The sequence below is a fragment of the Pongo pygmaeus genome, chromosome 8, assembly GCF_028885625.2.
Source record: "Pongo pygmaeus isolate AG05252 chromosome 8, NHGRI_mPonPyg2-v2.0_pri, whole genome shotgun sequence".
NCBI classification, from domain to species: domain Eukaryota; kingdom Metazoa; phylum Chordata; class Mammalia; order Primates; family Hominidae; genus Pongo; species Pongo pygmaeus.
In genome coordinates this window covers 101674357-101699487 of record NC_072381.2, presented here as the reverse complement: position 1 = coordinate 101699487, position 25131 = coordinate 101674357, and the positions used below count along the sequence as shown (strand labels likewise).

At 49.6% G+C, this 25131-nt stretch overlaps 1 protein-coding gene across 1 annotated transcript in view; it reads left to right on the top strand.

Annotated features, from left to right (window-relative positions):
- Positions 1 to 14116, top strand: part of TLL2 (tolloid like 2) — a 146393-nt gene extending 132277 nt beyond the window's left edge. Inside the window, exons 17-21 of the mRNA XM_054435408.2 lie at positions 2949 to 3074; positions 5244 to 5371; positions 8229 to 8442; positions 11743 to 11993; positions 13827 to 14116. Coding sequence (XP_054291383.1) covers positions 2949 to 3074; positions 5244 to 5371; positions 8229 to 8442; positions 11743 to 11993; positions 13827 to 13961 — 854 coding nt within the window. The 3' untranslated portion in view covers positions 13962 to 14116. The remainder of the gene's footprint in view (positions 1 to 2948; positions 3075 to 5243; positions 5372 to 8228; positions 8443 to 11742; positions 11994 to 13826) is intronic.
- Positions 14117 to 25131: the final 11015 nt, after the last annotated feature.

Sequence of the window (25131 nt, the reverse complement as noted above, 5' to 3'; positions counted from 1 at the left end):
TGAACTGTTTGCAAGCAGGAACTGTACTTTGGTTATCTTTATAGTCTTAATGCTTGGCATAGAAATGACCCAATTATTTGTTGATTTTATAGATACCCAGAGTTCCATCTCCATAGGGTTTTTTTTTGGCAGTCTCTCATTGAGCAAGTCATGTTTTTTGTTCTGAGTGTCTGCTGTGGGCACAGTACACTACTAGGCTCAGAGCTTTTGCCAGGGAAGTGACCCCAACCCTGGACAAGCTTACATGCCAGCTAGGGAGCCAGGAATACACACCCTGCTAAGTCCCAGCCTGGAGCACTGTGGGGTGGGCTGGTGCAACAAGGGCTAATGTTTGAAGAAGAGAAGCCCATGGTTGCCTGGAGCAGTGGGTGAAGACTTTTTGCAGGATTTGGGGTGGTCTAAGCCAGGTTTTAAAGGATGGAAGACATGGAGGTGGAGATAGGATGATTAGAGAGAAAGTAATCAGGGTCACCAGTAGGGGAGGCAGTGTGAGCACAGGTTAAGGTCTCAACAGAGCACACAGACAGAGATGAGATGGGCCTGCACGGAGCCCTGACCCATGCTGGGAAGCCAAGGGCATGAGATGGGCCAAGCTGGAGAAGGCCAGGTCACGAGGGACCTTAAACGCTGGGCTGAAGAGTAGGGACCCAATGAAACAGGAAGGGGGACTGTTTGCAGGTTCCTGAGCAGGGGAAGCCTAAACTTGTCATCTGACCAAGCCACGCCAGGCAGTGTAGAGCTGGGAGGGCCAGGAGGCTGGAGGACCAGGGCAGCAGGCGGGGGGCAGGAGCCAACTCAGAGAAGGATGTAGCAGAGCCTCACAGGCAGGGCAGCTCCACATTTGCAATAGGAAACCAGAGCACAGGGGAGAGGGTCAGAGCAGAGGTGAGGACCTGTGAGTCATCTGCAGAAGGACTTGGAGGAAGGAAGGGAGAGAGGTGGGTCAGTGCTGGGTGTTGGGCGGCTTCATCTCTTCTGCATCCTTTTTTTTTTTTTTTTTTTGGAGACAAGAGTGTCGCTCTTGTTGCCCAGGCTGGAGTGCAATGGCGCAGTCTCTGCTCACCGCAACCTCCGCCTCCTGACTTCAAACCATTCTCCTGCCTCAGCCTCCTGAGTAGCTGGGATTACAGGCATGTGCCACCACGCCCAGCTAACTTTGTATTTTTAGTAGAGATGGGGTTTCTTTATGTCAGTCAGGCTGGTCTCGAACTCCGGACCTCAGGTGATCCACCTGCCTCGGCCTCCCAAAGTGCTGGGATGACAGATGTGAGCCACCACGCCTGGCCTCTCTTCTGCATTCTTTTTTTTTTTTTTTTTTTTTTTTTTGAGATAGAGTCTTGCTGTGTCGCCCAGGCTGGAGTGCAGTGGTGCAATCTCCGCTCACTGCAAGCTCCGCCTCCTGGGTTCACGCCATTCTCCTGCCTCAGCCTCCCGAGTAGCTGGGACTACAGGTGCCCGCCACCACGCCTGGCTAATTATTATTATTATTATTATTATTATTTTGTATTTTTAGTAGAGACAGGGTTTCACCGTGTTAGCCAGGATGGTCTCAATCTCCTGATCTCATGATCCGCCTGCCTCAGCCTCCCAAAGCAAAGGGTCTTACAAGGGCTCTTAGTTGTGCTGATAACATAAGCAGGTGAAATACAGTGTTCAAGGAGACATTAACCATGGTGAACAAGAGGATATAGAGAGGGGAGGAAGACAGGGCTGACCCCTAAAGTCATTCTGGTGATGGCAGGGAAGCAGGGGAGGGAGGCTGATCTTTGGTAAATGCAGGAACAAGTTGGCTTCGGATAGGGCTGCATACAAGGACCACAGGTTTAACAAGGGCCAGCACTTGAGTTCTCACATAATAATTATACAGCTAACACTGTGGGCTGGATGCTGCTCTAATTAATTTACCCCTCCCAACAACCTGTGAAATGAGGATACCATTACTGTCTCCATTTTACAAGCGAGGCAACTGAGGCACAGAGGGCAGGAACTGCCCATGGCCACAAGGGCTAGAAGTGGTGCAGTAGGGCTGGCCCTCTGCTGTGCATCCCCAACACTCAGCTGCTCCACGTGCAGAGGGCGGGGTGGAGTCGCAGCACTTGAGCCCAGGCCACAGAGGATGCTTGCTCACTGAGTGACCTTGACCACATTAGCCATTCTCAGTGTCGGTTTCCGTACTTGTTTTTGTTTTGTTTTGTTTTTTGAGATGGAGTTTTGCTCTCGTTGCCCAGACTGGAGTGCACTGGCGCGATCTCCGCTCACCGCAACCTCTGCCTCCTGGGTTCAAGCAATTCTCCTGCCTCAGCCTCCCGAGTAGCTGGGATTACAGGCATGCGCCACCACGTCCGGCTAATTTTTGTATTTTTAGTAGAGACAGGGTTTCTCCATGTTGGCCAGGCTGGTCTCGAACTCCCGACCTCAGGTGATCCACCTGCCTCAGCCTCCCAAAGTGCTGGGATTACAGGCATGAGCCACCATGCCTGGCCAGTTTCCTTACTTGTAAAGACTGGCGGATAGACGGCTCCCTCCTAAGGTTGGATGAGAATTAACTTAGATAATGCATAGAGTGCTTGGGGCTGTGCCTGTTCCCTAATAAATACTCAGTAAGTGGGAATTACTGTTATTATTGTTACTATTGTGATTAATACTAGCCTGTCCTTTAGGGAACTCCTTGTTTTGAGCAGGGAGCGGGGCAGAGAACATACATAAAGTACTTGGAGAATTCAACACATACCAGGGCCAAGTGCTTGGAAATTAAACAAGTACATACCCAAGAAACCTGAGGTGAAGATGCTTCCCACTTCACTCCTCCAGTGAGGGAACAATCAGAGGGGGAAGGGGAGCAATCAGAGAGGCTTCCCAGAGGAGGCCACTTTTAAGTAGGATTCTGAGCCCTGAGGGACATTTGCAAGTTGGCGGTTCCTCTTAGAAGAGTTCATTGATCTCCCCAGATAAGGACGAGTGTGCCAAGGACAACGGCGGGTGTCAGCATGAGTGCGTCAACACCTTCGGGAGCTACCTGTGCAGGTGCAGAAATGGCTACCGGCTCCACGAGAATGGGCATGACTGCAAAGAGGGTGAGGCTGGACCTCCAGTTGTTGGGGGGGCAGGCTGCCCTTCGCTGCACCCCATGCCCCTGTGTGCATGTGCATGAGTAAGGGGGTGCGGCGAGGAGCTTTTCTACCTTCTGAGCTGAGGCCCAGCAACTGCTGTCCTTGCGGGAGAGTTTTCCCCAGGGCATCTCGCTCCTTCAGGAGACACCTGGGGGCCTCAGGTGCTCTAGGCTGTTATTTTTGTAAGTGATTAAGCCTGCAGGCTCTGGAATCCAACTACGTAGGTCTAAATCCTGGCTCTGCCATTCCCTAGCTCTGTGACCTTGGGCAAGCTATTTAACCTCTCTGAGCCTCAGTTTTTTCTTTGGTTAAAAGGGTCTAAACCTACCTCCTTCTTAAAGTTTTTGTGAGGATTAAAAGAATGCCTAGAAAGTATTTCAGACTCTCTGACACATATTATGTCCTCAAATGTCAATAAAGATCAGCCATTTATATCTTTGTCATATATTAACTACCATATGCAGGTCCCATTGGAAAATAGGATTTGGGGAAAGCTTTGCTCCTTTCTCCATTCACTGTGGGGAATTCTTCAGGGTCAGGTGGCTTTTACTGTCCAGTTATTCTGGAAAAAGCCTTCTTTCTGTTCTTACCCTGCCCAGTGAAGGGAGTCTGAACATTTATGACAAATACACAGGCTTCCAGGCCTTGGCTCCAGCCACAGAACCCTGCAAAGGAAGTCAAGGGTGGAGGAAGATGTGGAAGACACACGCCCTGATCTCTGGAATAAACAGTCTGGAGTTAGGAGATTTGGCTGTGTACCCCAGAGTCTGGTCAGGATCTGCCTAGAATGTTAAAGGAGGCGCTGACACATCTTCAGGAGGAGGTGGCCACCCTCCAAGCCCAGCCCTAGGGCATGGTCACAGGTGGCGGATGGGCTGGGTGGGAGGCTGCTGGAAGAACCGAGCTGGGAAGGAACAGTCAAGCCGCTGTGAGATGGGCCCGGGCCAGGACCAGGCTTGCCTCCTGCAGTGTGGGAGAGGACAGGAGTGACGTCAACTCTCCCAGGGTCCCACCCCTGAATAGTGGCTGCGTTCGTGTGGGTTGACCCCAAGGGCAGGGGGTGTCAGAGCAAATGTCTCAGGAGCCGAGCAAATGTCCCAGGAGCCAAGCAAATGTCCCAGGAGCCGAGCCACTGCCCCTTTGAGCACCTGTTCTCTGCGTGGCTGCAGAGCAGATGTAGCACTGAGCAGAGGCAAATCACTTTGGAACCTCCTCGAAGCTGCTTCCTCCCCTTCCTCCCCCTCGGCTCTTCTCATCTGCCTCTCCAGCTTCTTCAGCGTGGAGCCTCCCTGTTTGTGATACAGTCCACCGTGCTTTCTAAGCAGTGGTAGCACTGGCCTCAAAGCCAGGCAGGGCAAGTTTGAGTCCCAGCTCTGCCCCCTATCAGCAAGGCACTGACCCTCTCCAAACCTATTTTCTTATTTGGGAAGTGAGAAGGACTAAAGGAGAGGATGCATGGAAAATGCTGACCACAGTGCCCAACACAGAAGAAGAGAAATGCCAGCTATTGGCCAAGATATCAAGCATTGAACAAGTTGTGGGACCACTCTTGGCAAATCACTGTAACCAGGACAAACTTGGTAGACTCCAAATAAAGCCGCTTTGAAAAACTAAAAGAAGCTTATGGATGGATGATGAAGGAGACCTCTGTTAGCCAAGATGCACTGAGCACTTACCATGGGCTGGCATGCCCTAAGCCTTTCCCATGCATTATCTCATTCGATCACATATCACCCTGACTAGAGTGGCACCCTTTTACAAATAAGGACACCGAAGCTTACATAAGAGCCCCAAGTCCAAAAGATTGTAGGTGGCAGAACCAGGACATGGGCTGAGGCCCACCTGACCCCACTGCCAGTGCTTTTAACATATTTGCAAGGATAATGGCAATGTGGATAGGAATAGAAAGATAGCCTGGCCCCCAAGCCATGGCCAGGAAGGCAGAAAAGCCAGTGCAAGTAAACCAGCACATCCCTGAGCCAGGAGACACCTGATTCAGGATACCCCACCCCCACATTCGATAAAGACCCTGAGACAATTAGGAGAGAGGGGAGGAGACCCCCCTAGAATCCCTCTTGTGCTGCCCACAGTGAATGACTTCTCTCTCTGTATGTGTCCCCCTGCCACCCCCAGCTGGCTGTGCACACAAGATCAGCAGTGCAGAGGGGACCCTGGCGAGCCCCAACTGGCCTGACAAATACCCCAGCCGGAGGGAGTGCACCTGGAACATCTCTTCGACTGCAGGCCACAGAGTGAAACTCGTGAGTCATTTTTGTAGTTTATTGAGAATGTGGACTTGAGTATCAGGCAGATGTGCGTTTGAGTGTCTGCTCTGCCGCTTCCCAGCTCTGTAACTTGGAGGTTACTCAACATTTCCAGGTCTCAGTTTCATTATCTGGAAAACATGGATACTAATGAAGCCCACTTCCTCGGGCTGTTGTGCAGATTAAAAGAGACAACGCACAAAAGCTGTATAGGTCACACCTGGGCATAGTGGGACCAGCAGGAAGCGGCATCCACCACCCACATCTGCAGTGCTGTTTGAGATTCACTTGTTTCCAGTTTTAATTTTTTACAAGACAATACAGTCTCACGATTGAAAACAAGATGAATCAGTACAGGAGGTTGGAAATAGAAATCAAAAGACCCCAGAGCCCCCATTTCCACTCTAGAAATGACCACTCTAAACACATTCTTATGGATCCTTCCAGAAATTTTCTGTGCACAATCATGACTGTCAGTGCACAGGGAAATATATGTGTTTTTGTTACTCAAATTCCTCTAATAAAATCCCATTTGTATTTTTTCTACAACTTACTTTTTTTTCCATTAGTAATAGGAGACTAAGTTCTTTATGCAAATTCCCTCTTGAATTAAAAATTTTCCCCAAGCCTTTATTTGAAGTCTTTTTCACGTATATGATGTGTGGTTTGCACAGTTATTTCAAAGGAGAGTTGAATCTCCTAGGAGTCTCATTTCTCAACCCCCAGGGACTCCCACACTTTGGAGAATAAAGAAACCCTTTTGCCAGCTGGAGAATGTATTGTACTTCAGGCAGACGGACATTTTTTAAATGGGTTTTTCTGACTGTAGAGGTAAGTAGGATTGACCCTATGAACTGTGGACGATAACTCAGGGAGAATGGAAGAGAACAGAGAGGGAGAAGTCCGTGATCAATAGACTATGGCGCAGGGACTTGCAGGATGTTTATTGGTGAGAGCCATGAGTGAGGAGCAGAAGAGGCGAATGGGCCCCCAGGGCGTCGAGGGGTGAAGACAGGGCCTCTGACCCCAGGGTGCTCCCAGCGGGTAGTTCACATGCTGGGCTGCCCGTGGGGAAACTGCTGCTCTGCTAGGAGCAGGTGTCCCGGGTCAGCCTTGAATCTGGGTGAGGACGAACTGGAGAGCGCCTTAGGGACAGGCATTGCTTCTCCAAGACCGACATCTGCTGGGAAATGTTCGCAATGGCAACATAGAGCCCCGAGGACCGCGGGGGAGGCGCCCTCTGGCGTTGGGAGCGCGCAAACGCACAATGGGAAGCGTTTGCCCGAGGCTCATACACACACGTGGTAGTTTCCAAAAGGCGTTCCCTTGGGAAACGGATGGTGGATATATTGATTGCGCTCTTTTCTTTACCATAGAATGTGAGTTGAATACTTCTCAAGGAAGCTGGTGGTGTTCACTGCATGTGGGTGGGGACAGGGTGCCCCATGGACCTCCTGGGAGCTCCCTGCCTGCTGAGCCTAAGGCTCCCTTCCACTGCATGGCCGTCCCGGTGCCACTGCTCCCCTGTCCCGTGTCTCTACCCACCACCTTGGCCCCAGCGCTCCCTATCTCACAGGCGGGAGAGCTTTGCCCAAGTGCGTTAGTGTGTGGGAGTCATTCTTCTGAAAGCCTGCATTGCCGTGCTGGTCCCTTCCCCCTCCCAACCTCCATCTCTGCGCTGCCAGGCCAGCCCCGCTCTTTTGAATTGAAACCCCCCCAACTAATGTCCTGTCTCCCTGCTCTGTCATTTGGTCCAAGTCTTCATCTAACACCGTCCCTGCTCACCTTATCCCATCTCCCTTGATGCTGGGGCTGCCATCAGTCGGCCACCTACCCAGCACCTGCATTCAGGACTGAAAAGCCTGGAATGGTGGGGCTCCCCTGGCCAGTGTTAGGGGACAGTCCTTAGGGGGATCAGGGAGAAGTGAGGCAGCATAACCTGGTGATTGATAGCAGTGGGGGCTGGAGAAGGCTGGCTAGGGTCAAGTTCAGCTTCATCTGTCTTCAGCTGTGTGAGCTTGGGCAAGCCAGCCAGCTTCTCTAAGACTCATTTTCCCCTTCTGCATGTTGGAAATAACAATAGCTCTTCCTTCACAGCATCACCAGAAGTAAGTGAGAAAATGCCCATAAATGCTTGGAATAAACACTCAATGAGTGTCAGCCACCATGAGGGTGCTGCCCGGAGCAGCGTGCACCTCATGCAACCTCACCAGCGTCATTTGTACTGAAGGATCGTGCAGCAGAGTGCACCGGTCAACAGCAGGGTCTCTGATGCCAGAGCGCCAGATCATGGCCCAACTCTCAGTATGTGACCTTGGGCAAGTCATCTGACAGCGATGAGCCTCATTTTCCTCACCTGTAAAGCGGAGATTAGACACATCACAGGAGTGTAAAGATTAAATGAGGCAATACTTGTAAAGCAGTTAAAACAGCTGCCGACAGAGTGGGCACTCAGCCCTTGCTGGCTCTTAGCCCTAAGTGAGAGAGACGCTGTGTGATGGGATGGAAGGAAGACAGATTTGGGCTGTGTAAAGGCTGGCTCTGTCGCTTAATAGCTGTCAAAATGTCAAGCATTTAATCTCTGAACCCCTGCTCTCTCATCTGCAGTGTGGTCATTGTAGCAACAGCTCATGTAACTACCTCATAGGGCCACTTGCTGGACCAAAAGCAAGGCGGAGGTTGAGACCCTTTCCACAGATGTCCCCAGGCATCATCATGGCCACACACCCCCTGCACAGCCAGCTGGACGTCTCCCTGCACTGCCTCGCCCCTTCCTCTCCCAGAACTGGAAAGGAGGCCCCCACCCCAGCTGAACCTCAGGCCCCTGCCTTACTTTCTGCTCTTCTGTCCCCAGACCTTTAATGAGTTTGAGATCGAGCAGCACCAGGAATGTGCGTATGACCACCTGGAAATGTACGACGGGCCGGACAGCCTGGCCCCCATCCTGGGCCGTTTCTGTGGAAGCAAGAAACCAGACCCCATGGTGGCTTCGGGCAGCAGTATGTTTCTCAGGTTTTATTCGGATGCCTCAGTGCAGAGGAAAGGCTTCCAGGCAGTGCACAGCACAGGTACCTGGGGTGGGACACTGGCTTCCAGCTGATGAGCACTTGGACAGGAGACAGAGAGATGGTGAAGGCAGGACAAGGACTGCCTTTTATTCTGACTGGGGGAGGGTGAGGGGAGGAAGGTGCGTGATAAAATGTCCTATTAAAATGAAGCATCAAGCTGGGCACGGTGGCTCATGCCTGTAATCCCAGCACTTTGGGAGGCCGAGGCAGGCGGATCATCTGAGGTCAGGAGTTCGAGACCAGCCTGGGCAACATGGTGAAGCCCTGTCTCTACTAAAAATACAAAATTAGCTGGGCATGGTGGTCGGTGCCTATAATGCCAGCTACTCAGGAGGCTGAGGCAGGAGAATTGCTTGAACCTGGAGGCAGAGATTGCAGTGAGCCAAGATCGTGCCATTGCGCTCCAGCCTGGACGATAGAGTGAGACTTTGTCTCTAAAAAAATAACAAAATAAAATGAAGCATCAGCAACCACAGGGAAAAGGGCTGTCTTCTTTCAATGTCCTTAATTGACGCAATTTGAAATGGACAATCCTTTGTTAGTGCCCCATTTTTTCCTCCTTCCTTCTTTCCTTCCTTTCTTCCTCTCTTTTAAAAATATATTTTGGCCGGGCACGGTGGCTCACACCTGTAATCCCAGAACTTTAGGAGGCTGAGTGGGGAGGATTGCTTGAGCCCAGGAGTTCAAGACCTGCCAGGGCAAGATGGTGAGACCACCCCCACATCTCTACAAAATAAAAACTAGAAAACATAGCGAGGCGTGGTGGTCCCAGCTACCCTGGAAGCCGAAGCAGGAGAATTGCTGGAGCCCAGGAGTTCAAAGCTTCAGTGAGCTCTGATCACACCACTGCACTCCGGCCCAGGTATTTTGCTGGTCTATGAAGTCCAGAAGTTGGGTAACTGAGTGGTGAAAACAGCCCTTTTATCCCTCTAAGGACCAGTTCTAGAAAGTGAAAAATGTTTCTGTTCCCCGTGATTTTTTCTTCCACTCAAAATGTAAATAGCACTATTAGGTCCTTTGGTGGGAAATGTATGTGCTTATAACTTATATTATCTACTTCGTTAAGTAGAAGAACGTCAAGAAGAAATTTGGCTCTGCTCTTTAGCCACTAAAATGTTGCCACCTGAGACTAGGGCCCACGGAAGCAAATCTGACCCTTTGATCCTGATATACAATTGTGTCCTTTGTCAGAGCCGGTGACCACCCAAAGCCCACTCGGCTTCTGTAATGCTGAGTCTGAGCTCACGATCATGGGACCCTGTGATCCTTTTGACAGCCCCTACCCCCAGTTTTTTTTTCAGTACCAGAAGATATAAATTAGGTCAAACAAAATGGCGACCAGCATCCTGAGGCAGTTCAGCCTCATCTTGCACAGCAGAAAACGCTGCATGGTTTGTGGAACCCTGTCAAACTCCCTGAGGAGTTCTAGCTTCCTCCAGGGAAGTTTAAAAGCCCTCTTGCCCCTGCAGATAGAGACCAGCAGGAACTTAGGTGCTTCAGGGTCCCGGCAGGAAATGGGGGCACATTCAGAGTCATTATTTGAGGAGAAGTTAATAAAGGGACAGGTTACAAAGAGGTAGGAGAGTATGGGACACTGTAGGACAGCGAAGCCACCAGAGCTAGGAACTGCAACTCCAGGCCCAGAGGATGAGAGGAGGGAGCAGTTCCTGGAAGCTGGAGACAGAGAGGGCTGCATGCAGAGGCCCTCTGGCTGCAGCTGGGACCTAAGTGGAAGAAAAGCTGTGGCGATCAGGAGACTAAATACCCTGGCCTGTCTCTCCTTCCTCCCTCTGATCTGCTGGTGCTCCCCATGGCTGAACCTGCAGCAGAAGGCACGGAGGTCATCGATGTAGGCCAGGGGTCCGCCTCACGGGGCCCAGGCAGGTGGGGAGGGTGGGGGTGTCTGGCGGGATGGAGGGGAGGTGTCGCGCCCTGCTCTGTGCTCCCTTCAAGACCACCCAGCTCTCATGAATTTGAAATTTCCCAAAGACGGGTTAGACCTGTAAGACATTCTAAGCCAGAGCCAACACAGGACTCAGAATGGGCAGTGAGACAGGACTGGGGCCAGGCAGGGCGTGGAGCTCCAGCGGGGCCTAGGAGTGTTAGGAGCCAGGCAGCCCAGAATCTACAACAGCATTTGCCTGGGCCCCTCGGGGGCATGGAGCACACCGGGGAGGGGCTGTGCAAGAATTTGACTCCAGAATTTCTGGTGCTTGCTTATCTAGACCAGTCTTCTCTATCTATTTTATTTATTTATTTATTTATTATTTTAATTTAATTTTTTTTTTTTTTTTTGAGATGGAGTTTTGCTCTGTGGCCCAGGCTGGAGTGCAGTGGCACAATCTCAGTTCACTGCAAGCTCCGCCTCCCAGGTTCAAGCGATTCTCCTGCCTCAGCCTCCCGAGTAGCTGGGATTACAGGTGCCCACCACCACACCCAGCTAATGTTGTACTTTTAGTAGAGACGGGGTTTCACCATGTTGGCCAGGCTGGTCGCAAACTCCTGACCTCAAGTGATCCACCCATCTCAGCCTCCCAAAATGCTGGGATTACAGGCATGAGCCACCGCGCCCGGCCAATATCGATTTTATTTTATGTGGGCGTAAGTGTCCAAGACACAAGGTACTATACATAGGACCAGGGCCAGTCAGAGTTACTGTCCTTGTATAATAAAAAACCCAGAAACAAAGGCTACAGAATACAAGCCCAGAGCCTGAGGTGCAGCTCACCTGTGACACCCACGAGGATCTCAAATTTGGCCTATAGTCAATGCCCTCAGTTGCAAGAACCAGTCAATTAGGGTCTGAAGTTTCCAGGGTTGAGAGCTTACCCGCGGTTCTGATGTGCTTTTATCGCCCTCTGTTGGCAGAAATGACAAATTACAGTCAGTCAGTGGGGCGAGTGTGAGCCCTTCTCAGATGCATCCAACACTTCCAGGGAATAAAGTGGCAAATAGATCCACCCACATCCCAGCGACCAGTGAGGTGAACCATCCACTGGCTCCATGTCTTCATAACCGGAAAAAGCAAAAAGCAGCCAGCTCTTTTCAATGGCATGCTGACGTATTCTCAAGCTGGGAACAGGGGACCTTGGCTTGTAAGGGCCACTTTGCACCCCCGAGGGAGCCCTGACCTGGGAGCCAGGGGCCTCTGTGTACTCCTCCATCAAATGGGGGTGACGAGACTACCTGGCCTCTCCTGCCAGGCACGCACCAGGCTCTGTAGAGAAAGCTGAGCAGACGCAGGCGGGAGGCACGAGGGTGTCTTGTGCTGAAGGGACATCTCACTTCTCTCTGCTCCAGAGTGCGGGGGCAGGCTGAAGGCTGAAGTGCAGACCAAAGAGCTCTATTCCCATGCCCAGTTTGGGGACAACAACTACCCGAGCCAGGCCCACTGCGACTGGCTGATCGTGGCAGAGGACGGCTACGGCGTGGAGCTGACATTCCGGACCTTTGAGGTTGAGGAGGAGGCCGACTGCGGCTACGACTACATGGAAGCCTACGACGGCTACGACAGCTCAGCGCCCAGGCTCGGCCGCTTCTGTGGCTCTGGGGTAAGTCCCGGAGACTGGGGCCGGGGCAGAGTGTGATGATTCACAGCAGGAGTTTTGGAGTCAGACACACCCGGGTTTCAGTCCTGGCCATCTCCTCCACTGAGGAGCAACGGCGAGGAGGCACGTTCTGCAGAAGCAGAGTGGGAAGCGGAAGAACTGTCAGAGAGGAGGTTGGGAGGCAGCCAGGGACCAGTCCTTGAAGGCCCCTTACTGAGGCCAGCCATGGAAGAGCACTTTTCCTTTTGGGACTTTCACCTATTTTTGCAAAGGCTTTCCCTCTCCCCTCCTTTTTTTTTCTTTTTTTTCCCCCCGAGACGGAGTCTTGCTCTGTCGCCCAGGCTGGATCTCGGCTCACGGCAACCTCTGCCTCCTGAGTTCATGCAATTCTTCTGCCTCAGCCTCCCAAGTAGCTGGGATTACAGACATGCGCCACCACGCCCACCTAATTTTTGTATTTTCAGTAGAGACAGGGTTTCACCATGTTGGTCAGGCTGGTCTTGAACTCCTGACCTCAAGTGATCCACCTGCCTCGGCCTCCCAAAGTGCTGGGACTACAGGCATGAGCCACCACATGCAGCCGCTCTCCTCCATTTTTATTTGGCCTTCAGGCTTTAAAAATATTTAATTATGCTTTTATATATTTCTTATATTCACATTTCTCTCCTCAAGCAAAACCAAATGCCTATGAAAATTACAAGTCACTTACTATACACACAATAGTTGTGCTCAAGGTCATTATCAATGTTCTCATTATTGACTTTTTTAGTGGGCCTATTGTGTTTGCTGTTTCTCCAGCACCCGACATAGGGATTGGCATATAGTTGGTGCTTGGTGGGAGTTTGCACACTGGCCAGTACAGTGTCCCGGTCACTCCCCTGGCTGCACCGCACTGGACACTGCCCATACTGGGCACCAGCCCCCTCCTTTCTGTTGCCTCCAGGCCTGGTCGCTCAAGCTTCTTTGCTATTGGCTGGACTTATATCACATCATTTTTGAGTCACCAGTGGTCCTTGTGCTAAACAGAAACTCAAATTGGCATTTATATTTCTTTGAATAATTCCCTTCATCTTCTTTCACCCTCTAAAAAAGGAAGAATGACAAAGTGGCACTTAACCAATGCACTACCTTTGATAAAATCTTTCAAACTGTGGGGTCTGTGGAAAGGAACTCCTTGGAGGTTCCTGAGCAGTTAACTGTGGGGGAAGCCCACTTTGCCTCCACTAGAACCTCGCAGGCAACAGCCTTGGAACGCGGCTCCCATTCACAGACCACCTGGCAAAACCTTTCTGACCGATGTGGTGGCGCCATCCCATTTTTTTGTCCTTGGACAGGACAGAGGCCTGAACCATGGTCTTTGTTTCATGTCTCCCGGGAGACACATCACAATGGTGACCCTGGAGCTCAGTGATTCATGGTGCATCCTTTACTGTCAGAAGGACCTGAGCTTGGGTCCCGCCTACCTGTGAGAACTTGAGTCTCGTTTTCCTGAAGTGAAAAACGGGGATGGTACCTGCCTTATAAGGTTGCTGTAAAGTTTACATAAGATCTGGAATTGCCTAGCGCAGCACCTGACCCACCTGTGTACTTAATAAATAATAGATTCTATATGAGCTATGCACCTAGGATCATCTTTGGAAGAGCAGGGCCTGCAAAGCTCCCTGGAGCAGAATTTGCAATGTTTTCTTTTGAAGAGGAGCTTGTTTGGATGCCCTTCAGAGTCTCTGGTACCAGGGACACATCCTGTGTCCTTGCATAAGATCCTGTCCCATCCTCCTCATTTTCAACTCCAATCACAGCTAAAGTCCTTCTCGTTTCCCTTTCTCCTTTCCTCAGCCATTAGAAGAAATCTACTCTGCAGGCGATTCCCTGATGATTCGATTCCACACAGATGACACCATCAACAAGAAAGGCTTTCATGCCCGATACACCAGCACCAAGTTCCAGGATGCCCTGCACATGAAGAAATAGTGCTAATGTTCTTGAAAGACAGAAACTGAGAATGTTTTGTTTTGTTTTTTGTTTGTAACAACAATAGCACCTTGAAAATCTGCCCTAAAACAGTGTACAGTATTTTTCTCAAACAAAAACTCAGAATCCAGCCTTAGAGGTATATATTTGAATGAAAGTCATGTAAGTTTGGCCAACAAGGTGGAGAGAAAATGTTCTTTTGCTTCTGTCTGCAATGTTATCACTCATGAACTGTTAAAGTGTTAAAGATTCGGATTGAAGTCACTGACCATTCAAGCTATGCTTGTTCCTACCTATTCTCCTTGTCCCTTGCTCCTATGTGGCAAAAGGCCAGCCTTGGGGTTGGCCGTTCCTCTAATCTGGACTTGCTTGCAAAGGTGCCAGGCTGTCTTCTGTCTATGTTGGGCATAAGGGATGAAAACTTGGCTGAGACTAATGTGTGGCTCACAGCTTTGGCTGGAATCATTTTCTTTCTCTCTGCCAGGGACATGTCAACCAAGAAACCTGAAAATATGGATGGATGTCAGGACTGAAAAAGGCATCACAGTGAGCAGTGAGCACAGAGGGAGTTTCGAGTATAACAATCATTGTCATGAAGTTAGGAGACCACAAAGCCATTTCTCAGAGTCATTCGCTCTCCTTGTCCCTTTGGTTTCCCCCCTCCCTAATTGCAGTGGGGGCTAAGGCATCCATTATGAATACAGCAGAACATTTGCTGGCGAGAGTCCTGTCTGCTGAGAAGACAATATTGTGGCTCGTCCTGATATTTTTTCATTCATTGACTTTGAGAAGACTCCACCTGTGCTTGGAATTCCACAGGCTTTGAAGAACATTTCTTCTTTTAGCTTTGGAGGCACTTGCCATGGCACACCTGGACTCCTTGACATCCAATTCAAACTGCATTTGCAAAATGTGCAAAGACCTCTTATGAGGGACCAATTCAGGTCCCTTATGGGGTGAACACTGTTGAAGACTGGTTAATTATAAATTATGTAAGAATCATCGCCTTGTGGAACAAGTCAATCAGTGACTAGCTTCCTGTAGCCAATCAGGTTAAAGAGTGCATTGGTAACTTTGCTCTGATCAACTAGTATTCAATCACCAACTTGCAGTCAGAATTCATAACACTTGGCACTTGTTCTAGAGAAGTGTAGAGGATGATGTTTACATAATTTTAGCACCTCAAGGTATAATTTAAACAGTGAGGTAGTTTTGAATGGCATTTCATTAAGGCATCTATGGGCATTATGAGCTAAAAGCTGTGGTATGTTAGCTTTAAAAGAGTATTTATGTTGGAATAATTTTTAAATAATGTTTACATAACTGTAAGTCCTGTTTGGTTGGTGTTGGACCCAGGGCGGCACATGAGTGTTTTTGGTTAGAGCCAAGATAGCTCCCATGCACCAGAATTCCTTTGGGATGAATCAGCATCATTTTAGACAAAGTATTTGTAAAAGGTGAAAGGTTATATTTTTTACAGATCAGAATATGGCACCAGAGGACTGTGTCTCATTAAAGTGATTGCTGGGAGCAAAAACTAGAATGATACAAAGAAAGGTCAGAGAAATGCATGGGAATATTTTTTCCTTAAAACAGAAAAAAATTAAAGTATTATTAATAATATATGTCTGTATATATGTATGTATGTAAAAGATCAGCTGTCAAAGCCTTAATCAATGCAGTGTGGAAAATGCCAACCCCTGGTCCTTGCTTTACTGTGGGCCCTGCAGGACTGGCTCTCCATTTCCTGCCTCTCCTTTCACCAAGCTCTGTTTTGGCCTTTCTCGGCCCTGGACTGAGGCTTAGCCTACACGCTCATATTGTGCATATGGCAGACCCTGCCCAGCGTGCGCTTTGATACGGCAAATGGAGCAGCTGACCTCATGGCTCCAATCCCACCTGCCTGTTAGGGTAGATTCCATTTATCTGATTTTTGTATTTTCTGAGGTTTTATTTGATCTCATCTTGTCTATGAGAGTTGAAACTGGAACTGGGATACCTAAGATGGGTGTTATGTTTCTTTCTCCAAGGAAATAAAAATTCTGCAGTTTTAACCTGTAGAAGTCTAAGCAAGATTAACAAATTTCATAGAAAAGTGGGAGGGAGTCAGAAACAGAGTTGGTGCTGCTCAGCAGGACAGTGAAACAATGATACTTCTTTTTATCTCTTTAGTATGAACATTTTCAAAAACACACAGCTTCAACAATTGTCACCATATGGCCAATTTGCAACAATGGGACTCTTATGAAAAACCTTTATTTAGGCCTTCTGTGTGATGTATCCAAGGAAAAGAGAAGCTCTGATTCAGCTGGGGCTAGCTGGGCCGTTCCTCTGGAAGCCCACACTTGTGGGGACTTAGGCATGACACATGTTCTTGCAAAGAAACTAGAGGCTGGCTTCACTAGAGAGAGTCCATTCAGCAGAAAGACCCAGGCCTCTGCCTTGGTGCTTCCAATTGCTCAGTGACCTGCCTGCAAGCATCCCCAGAAGCAAACAGCAGAGGTAGAAGATATCGCTGCAGCCTGCTTTGTGCTTTAATTGGGTACCAAGCTTTGGGGATGACAATGAGTTGCAAGAATAGTTTTAGTTCAGAGAATTGTCTTAGGACAAAAGGCTAATGAAGGATTTGGGGTCTGGGTTTTTAGCCTGGCTCCGTTCTGGTGTAGCCTGGTCTAGCAAAAGCTAAGCCTGGGTTGCAGGGCAGGAAAATATCTGGAATTAACTTTAGCCAGTGGAATTTCTTCAAACAGAGAAAGAGAGGCTGTTCATTGATCCACTATTCCCTCTATTTTCCTCTAAGGTAAATATTTAGAGGTATTTACCTGTAAGGTAAAGTTTCCTTTTTATTTCTACCTTATAATTTCTCTCTAAAGCAAGCTTGTCCAACCCTTGGCCCAGGACGGCTTTGAATATGGCTCGACACAAATTCGTAAACTTTTTAAAAAACATTGTAAGATTCTTTCTGTGACTTTTTTTTTTTCTCATCAGCTATTGTTAGTGTATTTTATGTGTGGCCCAAGATAATTATTCTTCCAGTGTGGCCCAGGGAAGCCAAAAGATGGGACACCCCTGCTGTAAAATTTCATATCACTCACGAATTGCTCAGCTGATTTAAATAATTTGTAAAATCCTGCTAACTAGCAAATTCACATTGAGATTTTCTAGTGATTGGGTCCCTTTGATAGCTTTCAGATTGGTATTGTTAGTGTTCCATTTGTGAACGAATGTTCCCTTGGCTTTAGCAGATGTTTTTGAAGTTTCTTTTGTAGACCGAACTTCTGAACAGTAATCCCAAATGCCTAAAATTTTCTTTTTAAAAAGGAAAACTGTTTAAAGTATTACATGTAAACATATGGGTATTTTTTATTTTGTGTAATTTTACATTTCATGAAATGATGTCAGTTTCAAAGAGAAAGTGGAGAGGACCTAACATATGTCTCTACCTAGAAAGGATGGTTTCATTAAAGAATGTGGATTTATTGATGTGTCTTGGGTTTGTATTGCTAATTCAGACCAGATGGGTCCTTTTGGTGCTAATTTTCTCCAATATCACAAGAGCTTGGGAGAGAGTACTAAAAGGGGGCCCTTCTCTACAGCCTTCCACTCTCTGGTTAGTACCCAAGTACTCCAGAACAGAGTTCACTAATGGACCCAGAAAGTCATGAGCAAAGCTAAAGATGGCTTTCAAATTTGTTCCCTTTCTTACACCAAAACAAGCTGAAAATCTTACAACCTAATTGTGAAGACGTCTGCTGCTGAAACCATCCAGATGTGGTAGACATCTTCCATTTGCCCCTCAGCTCCCATCGCCACCCTCCTCTATCTGACATGTGTCTGAGGACTAAATCTGACACCCGAGACTGAAGGTTATGGCTCCCAGTAGGTGAACACTCCCATCCCCATTGGGGGCCCTGGAAGTTCCTCCTTCCACTTGCCACTTCAGGCTTGGGGTGATAATGACACCCTGCTTGTCTAACCTTGGGGTACTGCACTTCCCTCAAGGGAAACCTTTATAGGTAGTCCTTTTCAAATGTAGTAATGAGTGTACATTACTTGTCTCCTGCAGGGAACCTGACTGATACAGGGTTATTTCTAACACAAAGACAGGGACTCCATCTGATAAAGGACACCCTCTTCAGGTTGATTAGATGAAGAGGCTTTGGGGTATGTTTGGAGTTTTGTGGGTTATATTACAGAAGGGTAATTATACAACTGTGTTTTTAGAAGCACTCAGATTGCTCTCAATGCAAAATCCTTTAACACATGCAGTTGTTTTGTGCTATACATAGTCTCAAGATTTTATGACTTTTCTGCCCATTTGCAGTCACCAATTACATAGAGATGATAGATAGATGATTGATAGATGATAAATAGATGATATAGGTAGATACGTAGATAGATCGATAATAGAAAAAGAAAAAGAGAAAGAGAAAGAAAGAAAAGAAAGAGACAAAAAAAGAATGAAAGAAGAAAGAACGAAAAAAAGAAAGAAAGGAAAGAAAGAGAAGAAAGAAAGACAGAAAGAAAGAAAGAAAAGAAAGAAAGAGAAAGAAGCCTCTCCCTCTCCCTCTCCCTCTCCCCTCTTCTTTCTTCTTTCTTCGGTCTCCCTCTCCTTCTTTCTTCCATCTCCCTCTGTTGCCGAAGCTGGACTGTACTGCCGTGATCTCAGCTCGCTGCAACCTCCCTGCCTCGGGCTCCTGTGATTCTCCTGCCTCGGCCTGCCCAGTGCCTGGGATTGCAGGCGCGCGCCGCCACGCCTGACTGGTTTTTGTATTTTTGGTGGAGACTGGGTTTCGCCGTGTTGACCGGGCTGGTCTCCAGCTCCTGGCACCGAGTGATCTGCCCGCCTCTGCCTCCTGAGGTGCTGGGATTGCAGACTGAGTCTCGCTCACTCAATGCTCAATGTTGCCCAGGCTGGAGTGCAGTGGCATGATCTCGGCTCACTACAACCTCCACCTCCCAGCCACCTGCCTTAGCCTCCCAAAGTGCTAAGATTACAGCCTCTGCCCCGCCGCCATCCCGTCTAGGAAGTGAGGAGCGTCTCTGCCCGGCCGCCCATCCTCTGGGATGTGAGGAGCGCCTCTGCCTGGCCGCCACCCCGTCTGGGAGGTGAGGAGCGCCTCTGCCCGGCTGCCCCGTCTGGGAGGTGAGGAGCGCCTCTGCCCGGCAGCCCAGTCTGGGAGGTGAGGAGCGCCTCTGCCCGGCCGCCCAGTCTGGGAGGTGAGGAGCGCCTCTGCCCGGTCGCCCCGTCTGGGAGGTGAGGAGCGCCTCTGCCTCGCCGCCACCCGTCTGGGAGGAAGTGAGGAGCGTCTTTGCCCGGCCGCCCCGTCTGGGAAGTGAGGAGCGTCTCTGCCCGGCCGCCCCGTCTGGGAAGTGAGGAGCGCCTCTGCCCGGCCGCCCCGTCTGGGAAGTGAGGAGCGCCTCTGCCCGGTCGCCCCGTCTGGGAAGTGAGGAGCACCTCTGCCCGGCCGCCCATCGTCTGGGATGTGAGGAGCGCCTCTGCCCGGTCGCCCCGTCTGGGAAGTGAGGAGCGCCTCTGCCCGGCTGCCCCGTCTGGGAAGTGAGGAGCACCTCTGCCCGGCCGCCCATCGTCTGGGATGTGAGGAGCGCCTCTGCCCGGCCACCCCTTCTGGGAAGTGAGGAGCGCCTCTGCCTGGCCGCCCCGTCTGGGAAGTGAGGAGCGCCTCTGCCTGGCCGCCCCGTCTGGGAAGTGAGGAGCGCCTCTGCCCGGTCGCCCCTTCTGGGAAGTGAGGAGCACCTCTGCCCGGCCGCCCATCGTCTGGGATGTGAGGAGCGCCTCTGCCCGGCCGCCCCGTCTGAGAGGTGAGGAGCGCCTCTGCCCGGCCGCCCCGTCTGGGAGGTGAGGAGCGCCTCTGCCCGGCTGCCGAATCTGGGAAGTGAGGAGCGCCTCTGCCTGGTCGCCCCGTCTGGGAAGTGAGGAGCGCCTCTGCCCGGCAGCCCCCTCTGGGAAGTGAGGAGCGCCTCTGCCCGGCCGCCCCGTCTGAGAGGTGAGGAGCGCCTCTGCCCGGCCGCCCCGTCTGGGAGGTGAGGAGCGCCTCTGCCCGGCCGCCCATCATCTGGGAAGTGAGGAGGGCCTCTGCCCGGCCGCCCCGTCTGGGAGGTGAGGAGCGCCTCTGCCCGGCCGCCCTGTCTGGGAGGTGTACCCAACAGCTCCGAAGAGACAGCGACCATGGAGAACGGGCCATGAGGACGATGGCGGTTTTGTTGAAAAGAAAAGGGGGAAATGTGGGGAAAAGAAAGAGAGATCAGATCGTTACTGTGTCTGTGTAGAAAGAAGTAGGCATAGGAGACTCCATTTTGTTCTGTACTAGGAGAAATTCTTCTGCCTTGGGATGCTGTTGATCTATGGCCTTGCCCCCAGCCCCCTGCTCTCTGAAACGTGTGCTGTGTCAACTCAGGGTTAAATGGATTAAGGGCGGTGCAAGATGTGCTTTGTTAAACAGATACTTGAAGGCAGCGTGCTCTTTAAGAGTCATCACCACTCCCTAATCTCAAGTACCCAGGGACACAAACACTGCGGAAGGCCGCAGGGACCTCTGCCTAGGAAAACCAGAGACCTTTGTTCACGTGTTTATCTGCTGACCTTCTCTCCACTATTATCCTATGACCCTGCCATATCCCCCTCTCCGAGAAACACCCAAGAATGATCAATAAATACTTAATAAAAAAAAAGAAAGAAAGAAAGAAAAAACAAGCAAGCAGGCTATAGATCTTCAGCAAGGTTTATCTTCTATACCTAACAGTGAGTACCAGTGGTGCAAGGCTATGAATGCTGGTATATCAGTCAGCATAGGCTAGCTTATGCTGCAATAACTATCCCCCAAATCTCAGGGGCTTTACATAAGATTTATTTCTTGTCCACACTACACATTCATTTCTGGTCGTCTGGAAACTCTTCCATATCATCCTCAGTCAGGACCAGGCTGATGAAGCAGCAGCATCAGAACATTGCTGGGTTTTATAATACAGGGAAAGAAAGGGTGGCACATGACACACTGGCTCTTAAAACTGCCTGGAAATGATATATTACTTCTACTCATTTCATTGATCACAGCAAGTCACATGGATGTCCTTAACTTCATGACAAGAACAAGACAAACTAGCAACATTGGTGGGCAGCAGTAATGAGTCTCACATGTGACATTTGTAGATAGGAAAATGACTATAATTCTTCTGTTTGTTCTAAAATCTCACTTTATCCCTACCTTATTATTAACATTTTAGATAAAGATTTCTAAAAATTAGAATGAGGCCACTGCAACAATGTTTGTATACCCACAAAATTCATATATTGAAATCCCAGCCCCCCATGTAATAGTATTGAGAGGTGGGGGCTTTGGGACGTAATTAGGTTATGAGGCTCCAGAGAGATCCCTCAGCCTCCATGTGAGGACGCCGAGAGAGGACAGCTGCCTAGGAACCAGGAAGCAGGCCCTCACCAGACACTGAATCTCCTGGCACCTTGATCTTGGACTTCCCAGCCCCCAGAACTGTGATAAATAACTTTCTGTTGCTTATAAGCCACTCAGTCTGTGGTGCTCTGTTTTAGCGTCCCAAACAGACTAAGACAGCCACCTGTCATTTAGAATAGTCCAGTTTTTTAAGCTGACCAGTTGTTGCAGGGAAGACCATCCATGTGATTGGGCTTGTACAAATTTAAATGGTGACAAAATATAAATGATCCGAGATTCTCAGAGTTGGTGGCCCCAATCTTTCACCCACTAAGGGCATTCCATCTATGGTTTCTAAGGAGATGATTCTCAGGCCCAACTTCCAAAGAAGGAGAGCTTACTCACTTCATCCGTTCCTTCTCCTTTAGGTAACAATGCCAAATTCATTTTGCAGAACCACCTCTTCTTCCATTGGAGGGACCCTCACTGGGGGGACTGTTAGCCAGGTGGTACATCATCCTTGGCCATATGAACCAAGCCAGACCAACCAAATCCTCTTCCTGGGACTGGAGTCCTGATCAGAGAGGCAAAAGGGCTGAGATATTTTGGAGCTCAGTTTCCCTGGAAGGACACCTCCAAAAGATTGTCTGGGAGTTGCTGCTGCTGAAGGTTTGGGAGCAACCTCACTCTGTCCTTCCAGAGCCTGGTTCTCTAGCCCTCTGTCCTTTCTGAGAGCTCCACTATACTCAGTCAATAAATTCTCCTTTTCTGTATTGTATTGTATCGTATCGTATTATATTGTATTGTATTGTATTGTATTGTATTGTATTGTATTGTATTGTATTGTATTTTGAGATGGAGTCTTGCTCTGTCGCCCAGGCTGGAGTGCAATGGCATGATTTTGGCTCACTGCAACCTCCGCCTCCCAGGTTCAAGCGATTCTCCTGCCTCAGCCTCCCGAGTAGCTGGGATTACAGGCATGTGCCATCATGCCCAGATAATTTTTGTATTTTTAGTAGAGATGGGGTTTCACCATGTTGGCCAGGCTGTTCTCGAACTCCTGACCTCAGGTGATGCACCCGCCTAGGCCTCTGAAAGTGTTGGGATTACAGGCGTGAGCCACTGTGCCCGGCCAAATTTTCCTTTTTAAAAAATTAAGCAGAGTCTGGTTTTGATGCTTGTGACTGGGCAATCACGACCGATGGACACTTAGGCAGGGGTACCACTTGCCTGAAGATGTCAACAATTCTTCTAAAAAGATAATGTGTCCATCAGAAGGCAGAGTTATAGATCAGTGGATGCACAGCAAACAAAAGTGCCGAAAAGGACCTCAGTGGCCCTCCCCATCCACAAACAGCCTTGCCAGGGAGTGCTGGGGCCATAAACTGGAGTTCTGTGGTCCAGGTTGATTCTACGCCAGTCAAGGAAAATTAAAAGCATCATTTGTACGAGCTGTGCTGATTCAAGTAGTCTAATTGCTGTAAATTGTATCATCCCCGCTTTGTAGATTAAAAGACTCAGATGGAAGAAGTTATTTCACTTGCCTAAGACCATGCAGCTTCCAGTAGGGCAGCTGCGGCTCTAAACAGAGGTCTCTCTAGACCATGTTGTCACCAGTAGGTTCAGTTTAGGCTGTCATTGTGGAGTCTTGGAAACTGGAAGCCCACAAGGCAGAGGCTGCATTGGTCTTGTTTAGGATAGCATCCGTGTCTGCCATGTTGCAGGTGGCTGATTACCACAGTCTAAGAACTGATTAGAACAGCAGCTGTCACCCCTGACTGCTCGTTAGCGTCCCCTGGGGATGCCCCTGCCTCACTCTGATCAATTAAGTCAGAGTCTCTGGGGGCGGGTTCTAGGCATCAAGAGTTTTTATAATCAGCCCCTTACCACCACCTAGGTAATTCAGGTATGTAACCAGGATGGAAAAACCACCTGATTAAAGGCAATCTGGTCTCCACTGTGCCACTAAACTGCTCTCATCAAGGCCACCAGCAACCCCCATACTGGGAATCAGAAGGCTCTTCTGACCTCTTTGGAGGTTACCTCTCAGCAGTAGTTGATACAATTAACCAACATCCACTCCCCTTCTTGAATCAAATTTCTTTCCTGTGACCCCCAAACTTCTCTGATTTTCCTGCCTCACTCAACTCTCCTTGCTAGTGACACCTCTTCTTCCAGGCTGCTAAATGTCTGTGAACCCCTGGCAGCTGTCCTGGCCCTCTGCCCTGTCTACCTGCTCATGCACACTGGTGGCTTTAAAACCATCCACAGGCCGGCCACTCCCAAATGGACGTCTTCAGCCCCAGATCCCCTTTATCCAATCGCCTACTTGGCACCTACACTTGGACAGCCCCTAGGCTACTCAGGTGTAAGGGTAATCTGTTTCTCCAGTATTACCTGCGTAAGCCAATAGCGTCTCCATTTTTGTTAGTCAAGCCCCAAACCCAGGAGTTGGCTTTATTCTTCTCTTTCCCTCACCTCTGCCTTCCCCTGCCCCATATTTTTTTCATCATCAAATCCCAGTGGCTCCACCTCCACAGTAGAGAACACACTCGTTCACTGCTCTCTTCCTACAGCAGCCACCTTCATCGCTCACCTGGACTCCACTAGCCAGCCACCTGCTTCCACTCTCTTCCCATGTGATCTTCGCTCCACAGAGAAGCCCTAGCAATCCTCGTCACCAGCAATTACATCATGCATCTCTCCCACTGAAAAACCCTTGGGAAAGGCTCTAAGGATGAAAATCTTACCATGCCCTCCCATGCCACATCAAAAGGGCTCAAACTCACTCCGTCCTTAGCCCCTTCCGGGGTCACTCCCTGGTTTATGTTGCTCCAGCCAACCGGCCTCCTGCCGGTTCTGGGAGTGCACCGAGCTTGCAGGGCTTAGCATTTGCTGTGGCTTCTGCCTGGGGCTCTCCTCCCTCAAGCCTTCACAAATCTGCCCTCTTCTCATCTTTCATGCACAGCTTCAGTGCCATCTCCCAGAGTCATCTAAAGCAACGGCCTCCTCTGTCACTTGAGTCGCTTTCTCCTTACACTCCTATCTGCTCCTCTCACAGTGGTTTTCATTTCAGTGGCCAAATTATTGGTTTAATTCTGTTGTTTTATTAGCAACTCATTCACCATTTTAAAGAGGCAAATCCCTAACAGGGAAATTGTAAGTTACAAAGCAGCCCAAGTCCATGGCTTCCTCCAGGTCTAGTGAGCTTCCCACCCAAAATACAAAAACAGAGAGGGGGTGAGGCCAAACTCACACCAGGCAGCTCATTGGCCAGTGAGTGCAGCACCTTGCGGCAGCTGGAGCCCCCAGCAGTGTGACTCCTGCAACAGAATGGGCCCCCACCCCTCCTCCAGACATCCTGAACGTCCATGCTGCTGTCCATGTAACACAATGACTCCATCATTATCAGTAACATGGTTAATGTGGACTCCTGTCAGCTGGGGATGGAGTGGCCAGCCTCAGCCTTGTGTAACCCATTGTTTCCAAAGGGCTGCAGGCTGCAGAAGCCCCCAAGCTCTTAGGCCAGCTGTGGCTTCTTTGCTGAGATGGAGGTATAGCCAAGAAAGCAGCCTGAAAAGTAAGAAGGACAGAAAATCAAGGCAAAGAGGGTGGGTGAACCAGGCCATACACGGTGGCCATGGAGCAGCAGCCCATCTTTCCTGAGGGATGGACTGAGGGCTTGGCTACTCCCCTGACCATAAATGGCTTGGCCAGGGTTCTCTTGGAGCCACCTCTCAGCCTGCCTCCACAGCTTT